At 41.1% G+C, this 18,549-nt stretch overlaps 1 protein-coding gene across 4 annotated transcripts in view; it reads right to left on the bottom strand.

The window, feature by feature from the left end:
- Positions 1 to 1,009: 1,009 nt before the first annotated feature.
- The window catches only part of rt (Protein O-mannosyltransferase rt), a 533,108-nt gene continuing 515,568 nt past the window's right edge, over positions 1,010 to 18,549 (bottom strand). For all 4 annotated transcript variants that reach the window (XM_071664765.1, XM_071664762.1, XM_071664763.1 and 1 more), the window contains one exon: positions 1,010 to 5,643. In XM_071664765.1, the coding sequence (XP_071520866.1) occupies positions 5,410 to 5,643 (234 nt within the window). In that variant the 3' untranslated portion in view covers positions 1,010 to 5,409. The remainder of the gene's footprint in view (positions 5,644 to 18,549) is intronic.

Raw genomic sequence — 18,549 nt, 5'->3', positions numbered from 1 at the left:
GAGCTGGTAGCAGCATACAAACATAGTGACTCCTTTATTTCTAATGTTCTTTTCAGCATATGCAAAGTGTTCCACCTTGTATGTGCATCATGGACAACACACACACGGTTTTGCATCATGTCCTGCATCTTTGGTTTTTTAAGTTTCCTTGCGCTACCTCGCAAACGCGGGAGACAGCGACAAAGCAAAATAAAAAATAAAACAAAAAAGTTCATTTTGTGCCATTGTTGAGTGATAAGAAGCACTCAGTGCTCCCAGTTCTTATTTTTCAGAGTTCTTTTGTATATCTACCACATCCTCTTTGTGTTTTGAAAGGATGTGGATATTTATTAAATCACAAATGTGAATGCGGATGTTTACATTATCACATGCACCCCATAAAAAATCTTTGGGTTACTGAGCACAATATTATTTCCAGTTGGGGAAGGAGACTCATAATGACATTTATTGATGGAATTAAACATCAAATGAGGGTGTGAGCAATCAAGAGTCATGAAACTCGATGTGAGCTCAGATAACATCTTAAAAATCCAAAAGCAAAGGAAGGGCTAAAATGCGCATGGTGACATGCCTTCAATCCATCCCATGTAAAAGGGAACAGATGTATCGATAACAAGCTAATAGAATAGTTATGTACATTTCTTTGTAGGTATTTTTCATAAAATTTGTTCTACAGAGTGGATAGTTTCAATTAAGGCCATTGTTTATTCATGATGCTACCTTGTTTAGTTGGGAGAGGCAACTGGATGTGAATAAAAATATCTTACAATTAATTTAGCATAATAAATGTGGTTTTAGATGATACAAAACCTCAGTGGTAATTTTTCATGGCATAATGAAACTATAAACGTTCATTTCATGATAAAAATGCCAGTGGTCTGTTTTCATTGACCTTCCTCTTCCTCACTTAGGCATGATACCTACCAATACTTGATATATTAGACCTTTAAATTTGGTTTAAACTGTACATAAATTTTCATACTATTCAATTAGAGGATGTATTACAAAGTTTTCTCAATTTTCAGAAAATTTTCAGTGTAATATTTATTTATCAAAGTAACAAATAATACAAAAATAGTAATAAGTATATAACATTCATATCACCTTCACCAAGATCATATGGCATTAAGAACATGCACTGTCATTTCCAACATCCAGAAGTCATCTTTCAGCTACGAGATGACAAACATTTGGAATCCATATTAAACCGCTGTATATCAAACAATTTAAAAATGCATATATCTGATATACAAAGGTATAAACATACTATTATGTATAGGAAGACCAAACTGGAAGTAAAAATTACTGCTAAAAAGTATAGCCTGTTAATATCAAATAATATCAGTGTCCAAACTATAGTCACAATGAACACATTGCAATAGTCATGTCATAAAGATATTACAGCACATAATACTGAATCCTAAATTTAAGATATCCCATCTTAATATTTTATAGCAAAAGTCAGCATCAGTAGACTTGCATACAAATAAACAATGAAAATGTATAAATGGAAACATAAGCATGGAGGTTTTAATCGATTGTTTTACATAATATGAAAGTGTGTTCAGCTCATTTACAGAAACAAGTGACTTTTAAAAGGATTATTCAATCCATACACAAGGACCAGTTAAATGAATACAAGACATGGAGAAAATGTAAATATCACTTAGTAAATTGGATGTCCATGATAAGTGTCACACATACATTTTATATTATATATATATATATATATATATATATATATATATATATATATATATATATATATATATATACTATTTTATTTATACTTAATCACCATCCCCCTCGTTAGTGCAAGGAAACAGACAAGGAATGGCCCAACCCACCCACATACACATGTAAAACATATATACACATGTACATATTCATACTTGCTGCCTTCATCTATTCCCGTCGCCACTCCACCATGTGCTGTCAATGGATTGAACCAGTGTCTAGGGTAAACCATGGAAAGGTCTGAAGGGCCTGAATTTGGATAGGAAGCTATGGTTTTGGTGCATTACCCATGACAGCCAGAGACCGAGTGTGAGCGAGTGGCCTTTTTTGTCCGTTTTCCTGGTGCTACCTTGCTGAAAAAGGGGTTGGTGATGCTGTTTCCTGTTGCATTCGGTAGTACCAGGAATAGATGAAGGCAAGCAAGTATAAACGTACAAGTGTATATTTGTATAGTGTCTGTATGTGTGTGTATGTTGATATGTAGGTGCACATGTATGGGCATTAATATATATATTTCGGGTGAGAAATTGCAGAATCTGGTGATTGAGTTTGGTAAAGTGTGTGAAAGAAGAAAGCCGAGAGTAAATGTGAAGAAGAGCAAGGTTATTAGGTACGGTAGGGTTGAGGGACAAGTCAACTGGGAGGTAAGTTTGAATGGAGGAGGAAGTGTTTTAGATATCTGGGAGTGGATGTGGCAGCAGATGGAACCATGGAAGCGGAAGCGAGTCACATGGCGGGAGGGGGCAAAAGTTCTGGGAGCGTTGAAAAATGTGTGGAAGGCGAGAACATTATCTCGGAGAGCAAAAATGGGTATGTTTGAAGGAATAGTGGTTAGGTGTTGGAAATGAGATGTTTAAGGATAATATGTGGTGTGAGGTGGTTTGATCCAGTAATGAAAGGGTAAGAGAGATATGTGGTAATAAAAATAGTTTGGTTGACAGAGCAGAAGAGGGTGTATTGAAATGGTTTGGTCACATGGAGAGAATGAGTGAGGAAAGATTGACAAAGAGGATATCTGTGTCAGAGGTGGAGGGAATGAGGAGAAGTGGGAGACCAATTTGGAGGTGTAAGGATGGAGTGAAAAAGATTTGAGCGATTGGGGCCTGAACATGCAGGAGGGTAAAAGGCGTGCAAGGAATAGAGTGAATTGGAATGATGTAGTATATCGGGGTCGACAAGCTGTCAATGGATTGAACCAGGGCATGTGAAGCTTCTGGGGTAAACCATGGAAAGGTTTATGGGGCCTTGATGTGGAAAGGGAGCTGTGGTTTCGGTGCATTATACATGACAGCTAAAGGGGTGAGTGTGAATGAATGTGGCCTTTGTTGTCTTTTCCTAGCGCTACCTCACGTGCGAGCGGGGGTTGTCATTTCATGTATAGCGGGTTGGCAACGGGAATGAATAAAGGCAGCAAGTATGAATTATGTACGTGTATATATATTTGTATGCCTGTGTATGTATACGCTGAAATGTATAGATATGTGTATGTGCATGTGGACGTGTATGTATATGCATGTGTATGTGGGTGGGTTGGGCCATTCTTTCGTCTGTTTCCTTGCACTACCTAACTAATGCGGGAGACAGCAACAAAGTATAAAATTTTTTATTTATACATTTATACATTATTTATACATCGTAATTTCCTGCATTAGCAAGGTAGCATTAAAAAACAGATGACGGTCAGAGGGAAGACTCCTCACTTGGCCCCCTTCTCTGTTCCTTTTGGAAAAGTAACACGAGGGGAGGATTTCCAGCACCCCCCCCTCACCTTCTACAATATGGAGGGAATGCATGGAAAGTATTCTTTCTTCCCTATCCCCTAGGGTAGGAGAGAAAGAATACTTCCCATATATTTCATGAGTGTTGTAGAAGGTGCCTTCAGGGGCTCCATGTAAATGGTTTCACTTTCTATCTAAAACACTTTGCTTTCTCAAAGTTTTCCCTGTCCAAACACACCCAAATAACCAGTCTCTCTGCACAACTAAACCTAATATCCTTGCTTTTATTCATAATTACTCAACTTCCTCCTTTCACACACTATACTGTTCCAAACTCACACTACTTTCTGGTTTCTCACTGAAATCTGCTACCAGCACCATATCAGCAAACAACTACTACTCACCTCCCAGGTCACATGATCCCTACAGATGGCATACTTACCCCTCTCTCTAAAACCCTTGCATTTATTTCCTTCACCACCCAAACAGGATTGTTAATATGGAATGATTTGCCAATCAGAGTGGTAGAAGCAGCACCATAGATACTCTTGAAAATACACGATAAATATTTTTCTTCAAGTCCACGACGTATTATTTGTGCCTCCTGAGCCACACGATCTGCAGATGATTCTCTTTGAATTATTTGTATGCCTTAAACTTTCACCTCACTATTCTGCGAGTTTATGATGTATTCCATTACAATAAACAGCCTCAAAAGAACCTGATGGTATTTTATTGTTTGAATTCAATTGGATTCTGTTGTGAATAATTTTTCAGAGTTTAGATACTATAAATAGAAGTGATAAAGGGCAATATGAGGAGACAGAATTTGGGAGTTTAGAGGGTTTTAGAATTGGAATTATGCAAGAAAGTTCCCAGGTATATTAAGGATTTTGCTGTCTAGCTGCCAAGAGTGGTTGATGATATCTGTAAGCGATTGGAATGCAAATGGGCCAAACTGTTATATATGAAAGTTCAATATGTATTCAGGGCCTATTGCAGAGTTCTTTAGGGTTTTAATTGCAATGATTGTGCCAAGTGAAAATTAAGGTGTGGGCATTCAGTGGTTTTAGGATGCATTTTTTGGAGGTTGTGCACATTTTATCTTCTTTATAACTAACTCGGAACCTCTTTCCAGAGGGTCCTGCAACCAAAAGCTGCACTACTTCTACCTCTCTATATCTCTTATGTCTGTTCCCATCTGGAACTCCCTCAAGGGGGTGACAAGGAAATATGGATGACATCTTTTTAGAGTTCTCAATGAACTGTAGTATTCCCACCTTGCCAAAGGAGACTTTTTACTTGTGATGAAACCTCATACACGAAATGTCTAGTAAACCATGTCTGGGGTAAACAATGGAAAGGTCTGTGGGTTCTAGATGTGGATAGGGAGCTATGGTTTTGGTGCATTACACATGACAGAGTCTGAGCATGAATGAATGTGGCCTTTTATGTCTGTTTTCCTGGCGCTACCTCACTGAAACAGAGGGTAGTAATGATGTTTCCTGTGGAGCAGGGTAGTGCCAGGAATGGATGAAAGCAAGCAAGTATGAATATGTACATGTGTATATATGTATACGTCTTTGTAGGTGTACATGTTGATATGTATATGTATGTATATGTGCATGTATGGGCGTATATGTATACATGAGTGGATAGGCCATTATTTGTTTCCAGGCGTGACCTTGCTGAAACGGGAAATGGCGATCAAGTATAATAATAATAATAATACATATATTTGGAAATGCTTTCCTATTATACAACAGACAAAAATATATCAGATCCTTTTTTCAACTATATCCAATACACTGATTAACATTTTTACAATGCTAACATTTCACAAGAAAAATATCTTTAAAGGTTTACACAGAAATACATACTTAAAAAGGTTCTTTTTAAGTCCTGTTTCAAAACTTTTTTAGAAAAAAGTAAGTAATAATTTTCACAGCAACTTTTATTGCTTATGTATAATGAGATCCCATGTATCCCTCCATGCCATGCTCATTACCTCATCAGCTGTGAGGTCAGTTGTACCATACGTAACTGGGGCAAAGAACCAAAATACATAGAGGATTGCAACCATCCATGCACCAACAGCTCCCACGTATACTTTGGCTAAACGAGGAGCTTTGAGGTTTTCTCTGATGAGATAATGTCCGTGTTCTATCACAGCTGCCAACAAACACAGCTGGAAATGCAAAAAATAAGATATTCAATTATCTTACAGCAATTTTTAACTTCATGGCAGTATTAGAAAAATGTTTTCTTTTTCATATGAAAAAATCTTCATTTGGCCACCTTCTCTGTTCCTTCTTTAGAAAAAGTAAAACAAGAGGAGAGAATTTCCAGCCCCCCACTTCCACTACTTTTAGTTACCTTCTACAACACAGGGAATATGTGGGCAGTAATCTTTCCCCCTATACCCAGGGACCACTACTTTTAGTTACCTTCTACAACACAGGGAATATGTGGGCAGTAATCTTTCCCCCTATACCCAGGGACAGACATGTAGTTGTGAATATTTATTCCTTAATAAAACATCATTTAGTCAATGTAAAATTACAAAAAACTATAGTTGCCTGTATATGATTCAATGAGCATAAATCTTGGTAAAAACCAATTTATGGTGCATTTCATTAATGGTAACACTTAAGTCAACCCAACTGTTCATCCACTCCTAGGGGTTGGTCAATAAATTTAGTACCTATGGTATCTATCTATATAAGGGTAGAAAGAATACTTCCCACGTATTCCCTAAGCGTCGTAGAAGGTGACTAAAAGGGAAGGGAGTGGGGGGCTGGAAATCCTCTCCTCCCGTTTTAATTTTTCCAAAAGAAGGAACAGAGAAGGGGACCAAATGAGGATATTCCCTCTAAGGCTCACTCCTCTGTTCTTAACGTTACCTCTCTAACATGGGAAATGGACAATACGTATGAAAAGTGTGTGGATGTAACCAAAATGAGAAAAAAGGAGAGATAGGTAGTATGTTTGAGGAAAAGAACCTGGATGTTTTGGCTCTGAAGGAAACGAAGCTCAAGGGTAAAGGGGAAGAGTGGTTTGGGAATGTCTTGGGAGTAAGGTCAGTAGTTAGTGAGAGGACAAGAGCAAAGGAAGGAGTAGTAATCCTCCAGAAGCAGTTGTTGTGGGAATATGTGATAGAGTGTAAGAAAGTAAACTCTAGATTAATAAGAGTAAAACTGAAAGTGAATGGAGAGAGATGGGTGATTATTGGTACCTATGCACCTGGTCATGAGAGGAAAGACCACGAGGCAAATGTTTTGGGAGCAGCTGTGCGAGTGTTAGCAGCTTTGATGCACGAGACTGGGTTATAGTGATGGGTGATTTGAATGCTAAGGCGAGCAATGTGGTAGTTGAGGGTATAATTGGTGTACATGGGGTGTTCAGTGTTGTAAATGGAAATAGTGAAGAGCTTGTAGAATTGTGTGCAGAAAAAGGACTGGTGATTGGAATACCTGGTTTAAAAAAGAGAAATACAGAGGGCGTTACTGGATTATGTGTTAATTGATAGACATGTTAAACAGAGACTTTTGGATGTAAAAAAAAAAAAAAAAAAAAAAAAAAAAATGTGCTGAGAGGGGCAACTGGAGGGATGTCTGATCACTATCTTGTGGAGTCAAAGGTGAAGATTTGTAGAGCTTTCCAGAAGAGAGAGAATATTGGGGAGAAGAGAGTGGTGAGAGTAAGTGAGCTTGAAAAGTAGACTTGTGTGAGGAAGTACCAGGAGAGATTGAGTGCAGAATGGCAAAAGGGGAGAGCAAATGACATGAGGGAAGTGGGGGAGGAATGGGTTGTATTTAGGGAAGCAGTGATGGCTTGCGCAAAAAATACATGTGGTATGAGAAAGGTGGGAGGAGGGCAGATTAGAAAGGGTAATGAATGGTGGGATGAAGTAAGATTGTTAGTGAAAGAGAAGAGAGAAGCATTTGGATGGTTTTTGGAGGGAAGTAGTGCAAATGACAGGGAGATATATAAAAGAAAGTGGCAGGAGGTCAAGGGAAATGTGCAAGAGGTGAAAAGGAGGGCAAGTGGGTTTGGGCGAGAGAGTATCATTAAATTTTAGGGAGAATAAAAAGATGTTTTGGAAGGAAGTAAATAAGGTGCGTAAGACAAGAGAACAAATGGGAACATCGATGAAGGGGGCAAATGGGAAGGTAATAACGAGTAGTGATGGAGTGAAAATTTTGAAGGTTTGATGATAGAGTGGCAGATATAGGGGATATAGGGAAAATGGTTTGGTGAACAGAGAAGTAGTGAAAGCTTTGCAGAAGATGAAAGCTGGCAAGGCGGTAAGTTTGGATGGTATTGCAGTGGAATTTATATAAAAGGGGGGGTGACTTTGTTGTTGATTGGTCGGTAAGGATATTCAATGTATGTATGGATCATGGTGAAGTGCCTCAGGACTGGTGGAATGCATGCATAGTGCCACTGTAAAGAGGCAAAGGGGATAAAGGTGAATGTTCAAATTACAGAGGCACAAGTTTGTTGAGTATTCCTGGGAAGTTATATGGGAGGGTATTGATTGAGAGGGGTAAAGGCATGTACAGAGCATCAGACTGGGGAAGAGCAGTGTGGTTTCAGAAGTGGTAAAGAATGTGTGGATCAGGTGTTTGCTTTGAAGAATGTTTGCGAGAAACTTAGAAAAACAGATGGATATGTATGTAGCATTTATGGATCTGGAGAAGGCATATCATAGGGTTGATATAGATGCTTTGTGGAAGGTATTAAGAGTATATGGCATGGGAGGTAAGTGTTAGAAGCAGTGAAAAGTTTTTACCAAGGATGTAAGGCACGCGTACGAGTAGGAAGAGAGGAAAGTAATTGGTTCCCAGTGAATGTTGGTTCACAGTAGGGGTGTGTGATGTCTCCATGGTTGTTTAATTTGTTCATGGATGGGGTGGTTACGGAGGTGAATGCAAGAGTTTTGGAGAGAGGGGCAAGTATGCAGTCTGTTGTGGATGAGAGGGGTTAGGAAGCGAGTCAGTTGTTGTTTGCTGATGATACAGCGCTGGTGGCCGATTCAGGTAAGAAACTGCAGAAGTTGGTGACTGAGTTTGGTAAAGCGTGTGAAGGAAGAAAGTTGAGAGTAAACATGAATAAGAGCAAGGTTATTAGATTCAGTAAGGTTGAGGGACAAGGTAATTGGGAGGTAAATCTGAATGGAGAAAAACTGGAGGAAGTGAAGTGTTTTAGATATCTGGGAGTGGACTTAGCAGTGGATGGAACTATGGAGGCAGAAATGAGACACAGGGTAGGGGAGGGAGTGAAGGTTCTGGGAGCATTGAAGAAAGTGTGGAAAGTGAGAACATTATCTTGCAGAGCAAAAATGGGTATGCTTGAAGGAATGATGGTTCCAACAATGTTATATGGTTGCGAGGCATGGGCTACAGATAGTGTTGTGCGGAGGAGGGTGGATGTGTTGGAAATGAAGTGTTTGAGGACTTTATGTGGAGTGAGGAGGTTTGATCAAGTAAGCAATGAAAGGATGAGAGAAATGTGTGGTAATAAAAAGAGTGTGGTTGAGAGAGCAGAAGTGTGTTGAAATGGTTTGGCCACATGGAGACAATGAGTTAGAAAATATTGACAAAGAAGATATATGTGTCAGAGGTGGAAGGAAGATGGAGAAGCGGGAGACTAAATTGGAGGTGGAAGGATGGAGAGAAAAAGATTTTGAGTGATCGGGGTTTGAACATGCAGGGGGGTGAAAGGCGTGCAAGGAATAAAGTGAATTGGAATGATGTGGTATACTGGGGTCAATGTGCTGTCAATGGATTGAACCAGGGCATGTTAGGCATCTGGGGTAAACCATGGAAAGGTTTGTGGGGCCTGGATGTGGAAAGGGAGCTGTGGTTTCGGTGCATTACACATGACAGCTAAAGACTGAGTGTGAACAAATGTGGCCTTTTCTTTTCTGTTCCTGGTGATGACTCAATGGAGTGGGGGGATGCTATTTCATGTGTGATGGGGTGGCGATGGGAATGAATGAAGGCAGCAAGTATGTATATGTACAAGTGTGTATAGGTATATGTGGGGCCTGGATGTGGAAAGGGAGCTGTGGTTTTGGTGCATTACACATGACAGCTAAAGACTGAGTGTGAACAAATGTGGACTTTTCTTTTCTGTTCCTGGCGATGACTCAATGGAGTGGGGGGATGCTATTTCATGTGTGATGGGGTGGCGATGGGAATGAATGAAGGCAGCAAGTATGTATGGCGACTGGAATGAATGAAGGCAGCAAGTATGTATGTGTACAAGTGTGTATATGTATATGTCTGTGCATGTATATGTATACACTGAAATGTATATGTATGTATATGTGGGTGTTTAAGTATATATATGTGTACGTGGGTGCTGTCAATGGATTGAACCAGGGCATGTGAAGTTCTGTGGGGGCCTGGATGTGGAAAGGGAGCTGTGGTTTCAGTACATTATACATGACAGCTAGAGACTGAGTGTGAACGAATGTGGCCTTTGTTATATTTTTCTGGCGCTACCTCACATACATGTGGGGGGAGGGGTTGTCATTTCATGTGTGGCAGGGTGACGACGGGAATGACTGAAGGCAGCAAATATGAATTATGTACACGTGTATGTATTTGTCTGTGTATGTATATATATGTATACATTGAAATGTATTTATTTATATTTTATTTATTGTACTTTGTTGCTGTTTCCCGCGTTAGTGAGGTAGCACAAGGAAACAGACGAAAAAATGGCCCAACCCACCCACATACACATGTATATACATACACGTCCACACATGCACATATACATACCTATACATCTCAACGTATACATATATATATATACACACACATGTACATAATTCATACTGTTTGCCCGTATTCATTCCTATTGCCACCCTGCCACACACAAAATGACAACCCCCTCCCCTGCATGTGCGCGAAGTAGCACTAGGAAAAGACAACAAAGGCCACATTCGTTCACACTCAGTCTCTAGCTGTCATGTATAATGCACTGAAACCACAGCTCCCTTTCCACATCCTGGCCCCACAGAACTTTCCATGGTTTACCCCAGAGGCTTCACATGCCCTGGTTCAATCCACTGACAGCACGTCGACCCCGGTATACCACATCGTTCCAATTCACTCTATTCCTTGCACGCCCTCCACCCTTCTGCATGTTTAGGCCCCGATCACTCAAAATCTTTTTCACTCCATCTTTTCACCTCCAATTTGGTCTCCCACTTCTCTTTGTTCCCTCCACCTCTGACACATATATCCTCTTTGTCAATCTTCCCTCACTCATTCTCTCCATGCGACCAAACCATTTCAAAATACCCTCTTCTGCTCTCTCAACCACACTCTTTTTATTACCACACATCTCTCTCTTACCCTTTCATTACTTACTCGATCAAACCACCTCACACCACACATTGTCCTCAAACATCTCATTTCCAGCAAATCCATCCTCCTCAGCACAACTCTATCTATAGCCCATGCCTCGCAACCATATAACATTTTTGGGACCACTATTCCTTCAAACATACCCACTTTTGCTTTCAAAGATAATGTTCTCGACTTCCACATATTCTTCAACGCTCCCAGAACTTTCACCCCCTCCCCCACCCTATGATTCACTTCCGCTTCCATGGTTCCATCCGCTGCCAATTCCACTCCCAGATATCTAAAATACTTCACTTCCTCCAGTTTTTCTCCATTCAAACTTACCTCCCAATTGACTTGTCCCTCAACCCTACTGTACCTAATAACCTTGCTCTTATTCACATTTACTTTCAACTTTCTTCTTTCACACACTTTACCAGTCACCAGCTTCTGCAGTTCCTCACCCGAATCAGCCACCAGCGCTGTATCATTAGCAAACAACAACTGACTCACTTCCCAAGCCCTTTCATCCACAACAGACTGCATACTTGCCCCTCTTTCCAAAACTCTTGCATTAACCTCCCTAACAACCCCATCCATAAACAAATTAAACAACCATGGAGACATCACGCACCCCTGGCGCAAACCAACATTCACTGAGAACCAATGACTTTCCTCTCTTCCTACATGTACACATGCCTTACATCCTCGATAAAAACTTCTCTGCTTCTAACAACTTGCCTCCCACACCATATATTCTTAATACCTTTCACAGAGCATCTCTATCAACTCTATCATATGCCTTCTCCAGATCCATAAATGCCACATACCAATCCATTTGCTTTTCTAAGTATTTCATACATACATTCTTCAAAGCAAACACCTGATCTACACATCCTCTACCACTTCTGAAGCCACTCTGCTCTTCCCCAATCTGATGCTCTGTGCATGCCTTCATCCTCTCAATCAATACCCCCCCCCCATATAACTTCCCAGGAATACTTAAACTTATACCTCTGTAATTTGAGCACACCTTTATCCCCTTTGCCTTTGTACAATGGCACTATGCAAGCAGTCCGCCAATCCTCAGGCACCTCACCATGAGACATACATACATTAAATAATCTTACCAACCAGTCAACAATACAGTCACCCGCTTTTTTAATAAATTCCACTGCAATACTATCCAAACCCACTGCCTTGCCGGCTTTCGTCTTACGCAAAGCTTTTACTACCTCTTCTCTGTTTACTAAATCATTCTCCCTAACCCTCTCACTTTGCACACCATCTCAAACAAAACACCCTATATCTGCCACTCTATCATCAAACACATTCAACAAACCTTCAAAATACTCACTCCATCTCCTCACATCACCACTCCTTGTTGTCACCTCCCCATTAACCCCCTTCATTGATGTTCCCATTTGTTCCCTTGTCTTACTTACTTTATTTACCTCCTTCCAAAACATCTTTTTATTCTCCCTAAAATTCAATGATACTCCCTCACCCTAACTCTCATTTGCCCTCTTTTTCACCTCTTGCACCTTTCTCTTGACCTTATGCCTCTTTCTTTTATACATCTTCCAGTCATTTGCATTATTTCCCTGCAAAAATCATCCAAATGCCTCTCTCTTCTCTTTCACTAATAATCTTACTTCTCTATCCCACCCTTACTTCTTTATCACTACCCTTTCTAATCTGCCCACCTCCCACGCTTCTCATGCCACAAGCATCTTTTGTGCAAGTCATCATTACTTCCCTAGATACACCCTATTCGTCCCCCACTCCCCTTACGTCCTTTGTTCTCACCTTCTTCCATTCTGTACTCAGTCTCTCCTGGTACTTCCTCACACAAGTCTCCTTCCCAAGCTCACTTACTCTCACCACTCTCTTCACCCCAACATTCTCTCTTCTTTTCTGAAAATCTTTACAAATCTTCACCTTCGCCTCCACAAGATAATGATCAGACATCCCTCCAGTTGCATCTCTCAGCACATTAACATCCAAAAGTCTCTTTCGCGCGCCTATCAATTAACATGTAATCCAATAACGCTCTCTGGCCATTTCTCCTACTTACACACGTATACTTATGTATATCTCTCTTTTTAAACCAGGCATTCCCAATCACCAGTCCTTTTTCAGCACATAAATCTACAAGCTCTTCACCATTTCCATTTACAACACTGAACACCCCATGTACACCAATTATTCCCTAAACTGCCATATTGCTCACCTTTGCATTCAAATCAACCATCACTATAACCTGGTCCTGTGCATCAAAACTACTAACACACTCACTCAGCTGCTCCCAAAACACTTGCCTCTCATGATCTTTCTTTTCATGCCCAGGTGCATATGCACCAATAATCACCCATCTCTCTCCATCCACTTTCAGTTTTACCCATATCAATCTAGAGTTTACTTTCTTACACTCTATCACATACTCCCACCACTCCTGTTTCAGGAGTAGTGCTACTCCTTCCCTTGCTCTTGTCCTCTCACTAACCCCTGACTTTACTCCCAAGACATTCCCTAACCACTCTTCCCTTTTACCCTTGAGCTTTGTTTCACTCAGAGCCAAAACATCCAGGTCCCGTGCATCAAAACTACTAACACACTCACTCAGCTGCTCCCAAAACACTTGCCTCTCATGCCCATGTGCATATGCACCAATAATCACCCATCTCTCTCCATCCACTTTCAGTTTTACCCATATCAGAGTTTACTTTCTTACACTCTATCACATACTCCCACCACTCCTGTTTCAAGAGTAGTACTACTCCTTCCCTTGCTCTTGTCCTCTCACTAACCCCTGACTTTACTCCTAAGACATTTCCAAACCACTCTTCCCCTTTACCCTTGAGCTTTGTTGCACTCAGAGCCAAAACATCCAGGTTCCTTTCCTCAAACATACTACCTATCTCTCCTTTTTTCTCATCTTGGTTACATCCACACACATTTAGACACCCCAATCTAAGCCTTTGAAGAGGATGAGCACTCTACACATGACTCTTTCTTCTGTTTCCCCTTTTAGAAAGTTAAAATACAAGGAGAGGTGAGTTTCTAGCCCCCCGCTCCCGTCCCTTTTAGTCACCTTCTATGACACGTGAGGAACGCGTGGGAAGTATGTATATACATCTGTATGTGGGTGGGGTGGGCCATTCTCTCGTCTTTTCTTGCACTACCTCGCTAACATGGGAGACAGCAACAAAGTATAATAGATATAAATATAACGTGGGTGGGTTGGGCCCTTTTCTCGTCTGTTTCCTTGCGCTACCTTGGTAATGCAGGTGAAGGCGGTTAAGTATTGACAGAATACATACATAGTGTCATTGTACAAAGGCAAAGCGGATAAAGGTGAATGTTTAAATTACAGAGGTATAAGTCTGTTGAGTATTCCTGGGAAATTACATGGGAGGATATTGACTGAGATGGTGAAGTCATGTACAGAGCACCAGACTGGGAAGAGCAGTAAGGTTTCAGAAGTGGTAGAGGATATGTGGATCAGGTGTTTGCTTTGAAGAATGTATGAGAAATACTTAGAAAAACAGATGGATTTGTATGTAACATTTATGGATCTAGAGAAGGCATATTGTAGGGTTGATAGAGATGCTTTGTGGAAGGTATTAAGAGTATAAGGAGTGGGAGGTAAGTTGCTAGAAGCAGTGAAAAGTTTTTACCAAGGATGTAAGGCATGTGTACGAGTAGGAAGAGAGGAAAGCAACTGGTTCTAAGTGAATGTCGGTTTGCGGCAGGGGTGCGTGATGTCTCCATGTTTTTTTTTGTTTTTTTTTGTTTATGGATGGGGTAGTTAGGGAGGTGAACGCAAGAGTTTTTGGAGAGACAGGCAAGTATGCAGTCTGTTGTGGATGAGAGGGCTTGGGAAGCAAGTCAGTTGTTGTTCACTGATGATACAGCACTGGTGGCTGATTTGGGTGAGAAACTGCAGAAGTTGGTGACTGAATTTGGTAAAGTGTGTGAAGGAAGAAATTTGAGAGTAAATATGAATAAGAGCAAGGTTATTAGGTTCAGTAGGGTTGAGGGACAAGTTGACTGGGAAGTAAGTTTGAATGGAGAAAAACTGGAGGAAGTGAAATGTTTTAGATGTCTGGGAGTGGATATAGCAGGAGATGGAACCATGGAAGTGGAAGCAAGTCACAGGGTGGCAGAGAGGGCGAAGGTTCTGGGAGCGTTGAAGAATGTGTGGAAGGTGAGAAAGTTATCTTGTAGAGCAAAAATGGGTATGTTTGAAGGAATAGTGGTTCCAACAACGTTATATGATTGTGAGGTGTGGGTTATAGATAGGGTTGTGTGGAGGAGGGTGGATGTGTTGGAAATGAAATGGCTGAGGATAATAAGTGGTGTGAGGTGGTTTGATCGAGTAAGTAATGAAAGGGTAAGAGATGCAAGGTAATAAAAAGAGTGTGGTTGACAGAGCAGAAGAGGGTGTGTTGAAATGGTTTGATCATATGGAGAGAATGAGTGAGGGAAGATTGACAAAGAGGATATACGTGTCAGAGGTGGAGGGAACGAGAAGCGGGAGACCAAATTGGAGGTGGAAGAATGGAATGAAAAACATTTTGAGCAATATTTAAAGGAATAATGGTTCCAACAATGTTACATGGTTGTGAGGCATGGGCTATAGATAGGGTTGTGCAGAGGGGGGTGGATGAGTTGGAAATGAAATGTCTGAAGACAATAAGTGGTGTGAGGCGGTTTGATCGAGTAAGTAATGAAAGGGTAAGAGAGATGCAAGGTAATAAAAAGAGTGTGGTTGAGAGAGCAGAAGAGGGTGTGTTGAAATGGTTTGGTCATATGGAGAGAATGAGTGAGGAAAGATTGACAAAGAGGATATACGTCTCAGAGGTGGAGGGAACGAGAAGTGGGAGACCAAATTGGAGGTGGAAGAATGGAATGAAAAACATTTTAAGCGATCAGGGCCTGAACACACAGGAGGGTGAAAGGTGTGCAAGGAATAGAGTGAATTGGAATTCTGTGGTATACTGGGGTCAATGTGATATCACGTCAATGGATTGAACCAGGGTATGTGAAGCCTCTGGGGTAAACCATGGAAAGTTTTGTGGGACCTGCATGTGGAAAGGGAGCTGTGGTTTGGTGCATTACAAATGACAAGTAGAGACTGAGTGTGAATGAATGTGGCCTTTGTTGTTTTTTCCTAGTGCTACCTTGCACGCACGCGAGGGAGGGGGTGCCATTTCATGCGTGGCGGCGAGAATGGATGAAGGCAGCATTTATGAATATGTACATGTGTATATATATATATATATATATATATATATATATATATATATATATATATATATATATATATATATATATATATATAATGTCTGTGTATGTATATGTATGTATAAGTGCATGTGTGGGTGTTTATGTATATACATGTGTATGTGGTTGGGTTAGGCCATTCTTTCGTCTGTTTCCTTGCGCTACCTTGTTAACGCAGGAGACAGCGACAAAGTATGATAAAAGAAAATAAAAATATTATATATATATATATATATATATATATATATATATATATATATATTTATTTTTTATTATACTTTGTCGCTGTCTCCCGCGTTTGCGAGGTAGCGCAAGGAAACAGACGAAAGAAATGGCCCAACCCCCCCCATACACATGTATATACATACGTCCACACACGCAAATATACATACCTACACAGCTTTCCATGGTTTACCCCAGACGCTTCACATGCCTTGATTCAATCCACTGACAGCACGTCAACCCCGGTATACCACATCGCTCCAATTCACTCTATTCCTTGCCCTCCTTTCACCCTCCTGCATGTTCAGGCCCCGATCACACAAAATCTTTTTCACTCCATCTTTCCACCTCCAATTTGGTCTCCCTCTTCTCCTCATTCCCTCCACCTCCGACACATATATCCTCTTGGTCAATCTTTCCTCACTCATTCTCTCCATGTGCCCAAACCATTTCAAAACACCCTCTTCTGCTCTCTCAACCACGCTCTTTTTATTTCCACACATCTCTCTTACCCTTACTTACTTACTCGATCAAACCACCTCACACCACACATTGTCCTCAAACATCTCATTTCCAGCACATCCATCCTCCTGCGCACAACTCTATCCATAGCCCACGCCTCACAACCATCCAACATTGTTGGAACCACTATTCCTTCAAACATACCCATTTTTGCTTTCCGAGATAATGTTCTCGACTTCCACACATTCTTCAAGGCTCCCAGGATTTTCGCCCCCTCCCCCACCCTATGATCTACTTCCGCTTCCATGGTTCCATCCACTGCCAGATCCACTCCCAGATATCTAAAACACTTTACTTCCTCCAGTTTTTCTCCATTCAAACTTACGTCCCAATTGACTTGACCCTCAACCCTACTGTACCTAATTACCTTGCTCTTATTCACATTTACTCTTAACTTTCTTCTTTCACACACTTTACCAAACTCAGTCACCAGCTTCTGCAGTTTCTCACATGAATCAGCCACCAGCGCTATGTCATCAGCGAACAACAACTGACTCACTTCCCAAGCTCTCTCATCCCCAACAGACTTCATACTTGCCCCTCTTTCCAAAACTCTTGGTAAATGCATATATATATATATATATATATATATATATATATATACACAGGGATGTGTGATGTCTCCATGGTTGTTTAATTTGTTTATGGATGGGGTTGTTAGGGAGGTAAATGCAAGAGTCCTGGAAAGAGGGGCAAGTATGAAGTCTGTTGGGGATGAGAGAGCTTGGGAAGTGAGTCAGTTGTTGTTCGCTGATGATACAGCGCTGGTGGCTGATTCATGTGAGAAACTGCAGAAGCTGGTGACTGAGTTTGGTAAAGTGTGTGGAAGAAGAAAGTTAAGAGTAAATGTGAATAAGAGCAAGGTTATTAGGTACAGTAGGGGTGAGGGTCAAGTCAATTGGGAGGTGAGTTTGAATGGAGAAAAACTGGAGGAAGTGAAGTGTTTTAGATATCTGGGAGTGGATCTGTCAGCGGATGGAACCATGGAAGCGGAAGTGGATCATAGGGTGGGGGAGGGGGCGAAAATTTTGGGAGCCTTGAAAAATGTGTGGAAGTCGAGAACATTATCTCGGAAAGCAAAAATGGGTATGTTTGAAGGAATAGTGGTTCCAACAATGTTGTATGGTTGCGAGGCGTGGGCTATGGATAGAGATGTGCGCAGGAGGATGGATGTGCTGGAAATGAGATGTTTGAGGAAAATGTGTGGTGTGAGGTGGTTTGATCGAGTAAGTAACGTAAGGGTAAGAGAGATGTGTGGAAATAAAAAGAGCGTGGTTGAGAGAGCAGAAAAGGGTGTTTTGAAATGGTTTGGGCACATGGAGAGAATGAGTGAGGAAAGATTGACCAAGAGGATATATGTGTCAGAGGTGGAGGGAACGAGGAGAAGAGGGAGACCAAATTGGAGGTGGAAAGATGGAGTGAAAAAGATTTTGTGTGATTGGGGCCTGAACATGCAGGAGGGTGAAAGGAGGGCAAGGAATAGAGTGAATTGGAGCGATGTGGTATACAGGGGTTGACGTGCTGTCAGTGGATTGAATCAAGGCATGTGAAGCGTCTGGGGTAAACCATGGAAAGCTGTGTAGGTATGTATATTTGCGTGTGTGGACGTGTGTATGTACATGTGTATGGGGGGGGGGGTTGGGCCATTTCTTTCGTCTGTTTCCTTGCGCTACCTCGCAAACGCGGGAGACAACGAC

This window comes from Panulirus ornatus, chromosome 9 (genome assembly GCF_036320965.1).
Source record: "Panulirus ornatus isolate Po-2019 chromosome 9, ASM3632096v1, whole genome shotgun sequence".
In the NCBI taxonomy this organism is placed as follows: domain Eukaryota; kingdom Metazoa; phylum Arthropoda; class Malacostraca; order Decapoda; family Palinuridae; genus Panulirus; species Panulirus ornatus.
The sequence above is the reverse complement of the archived record's forward strand: the minus strand, read 5'-3'. Positions and strand labels throughout refer to the sequence as shown.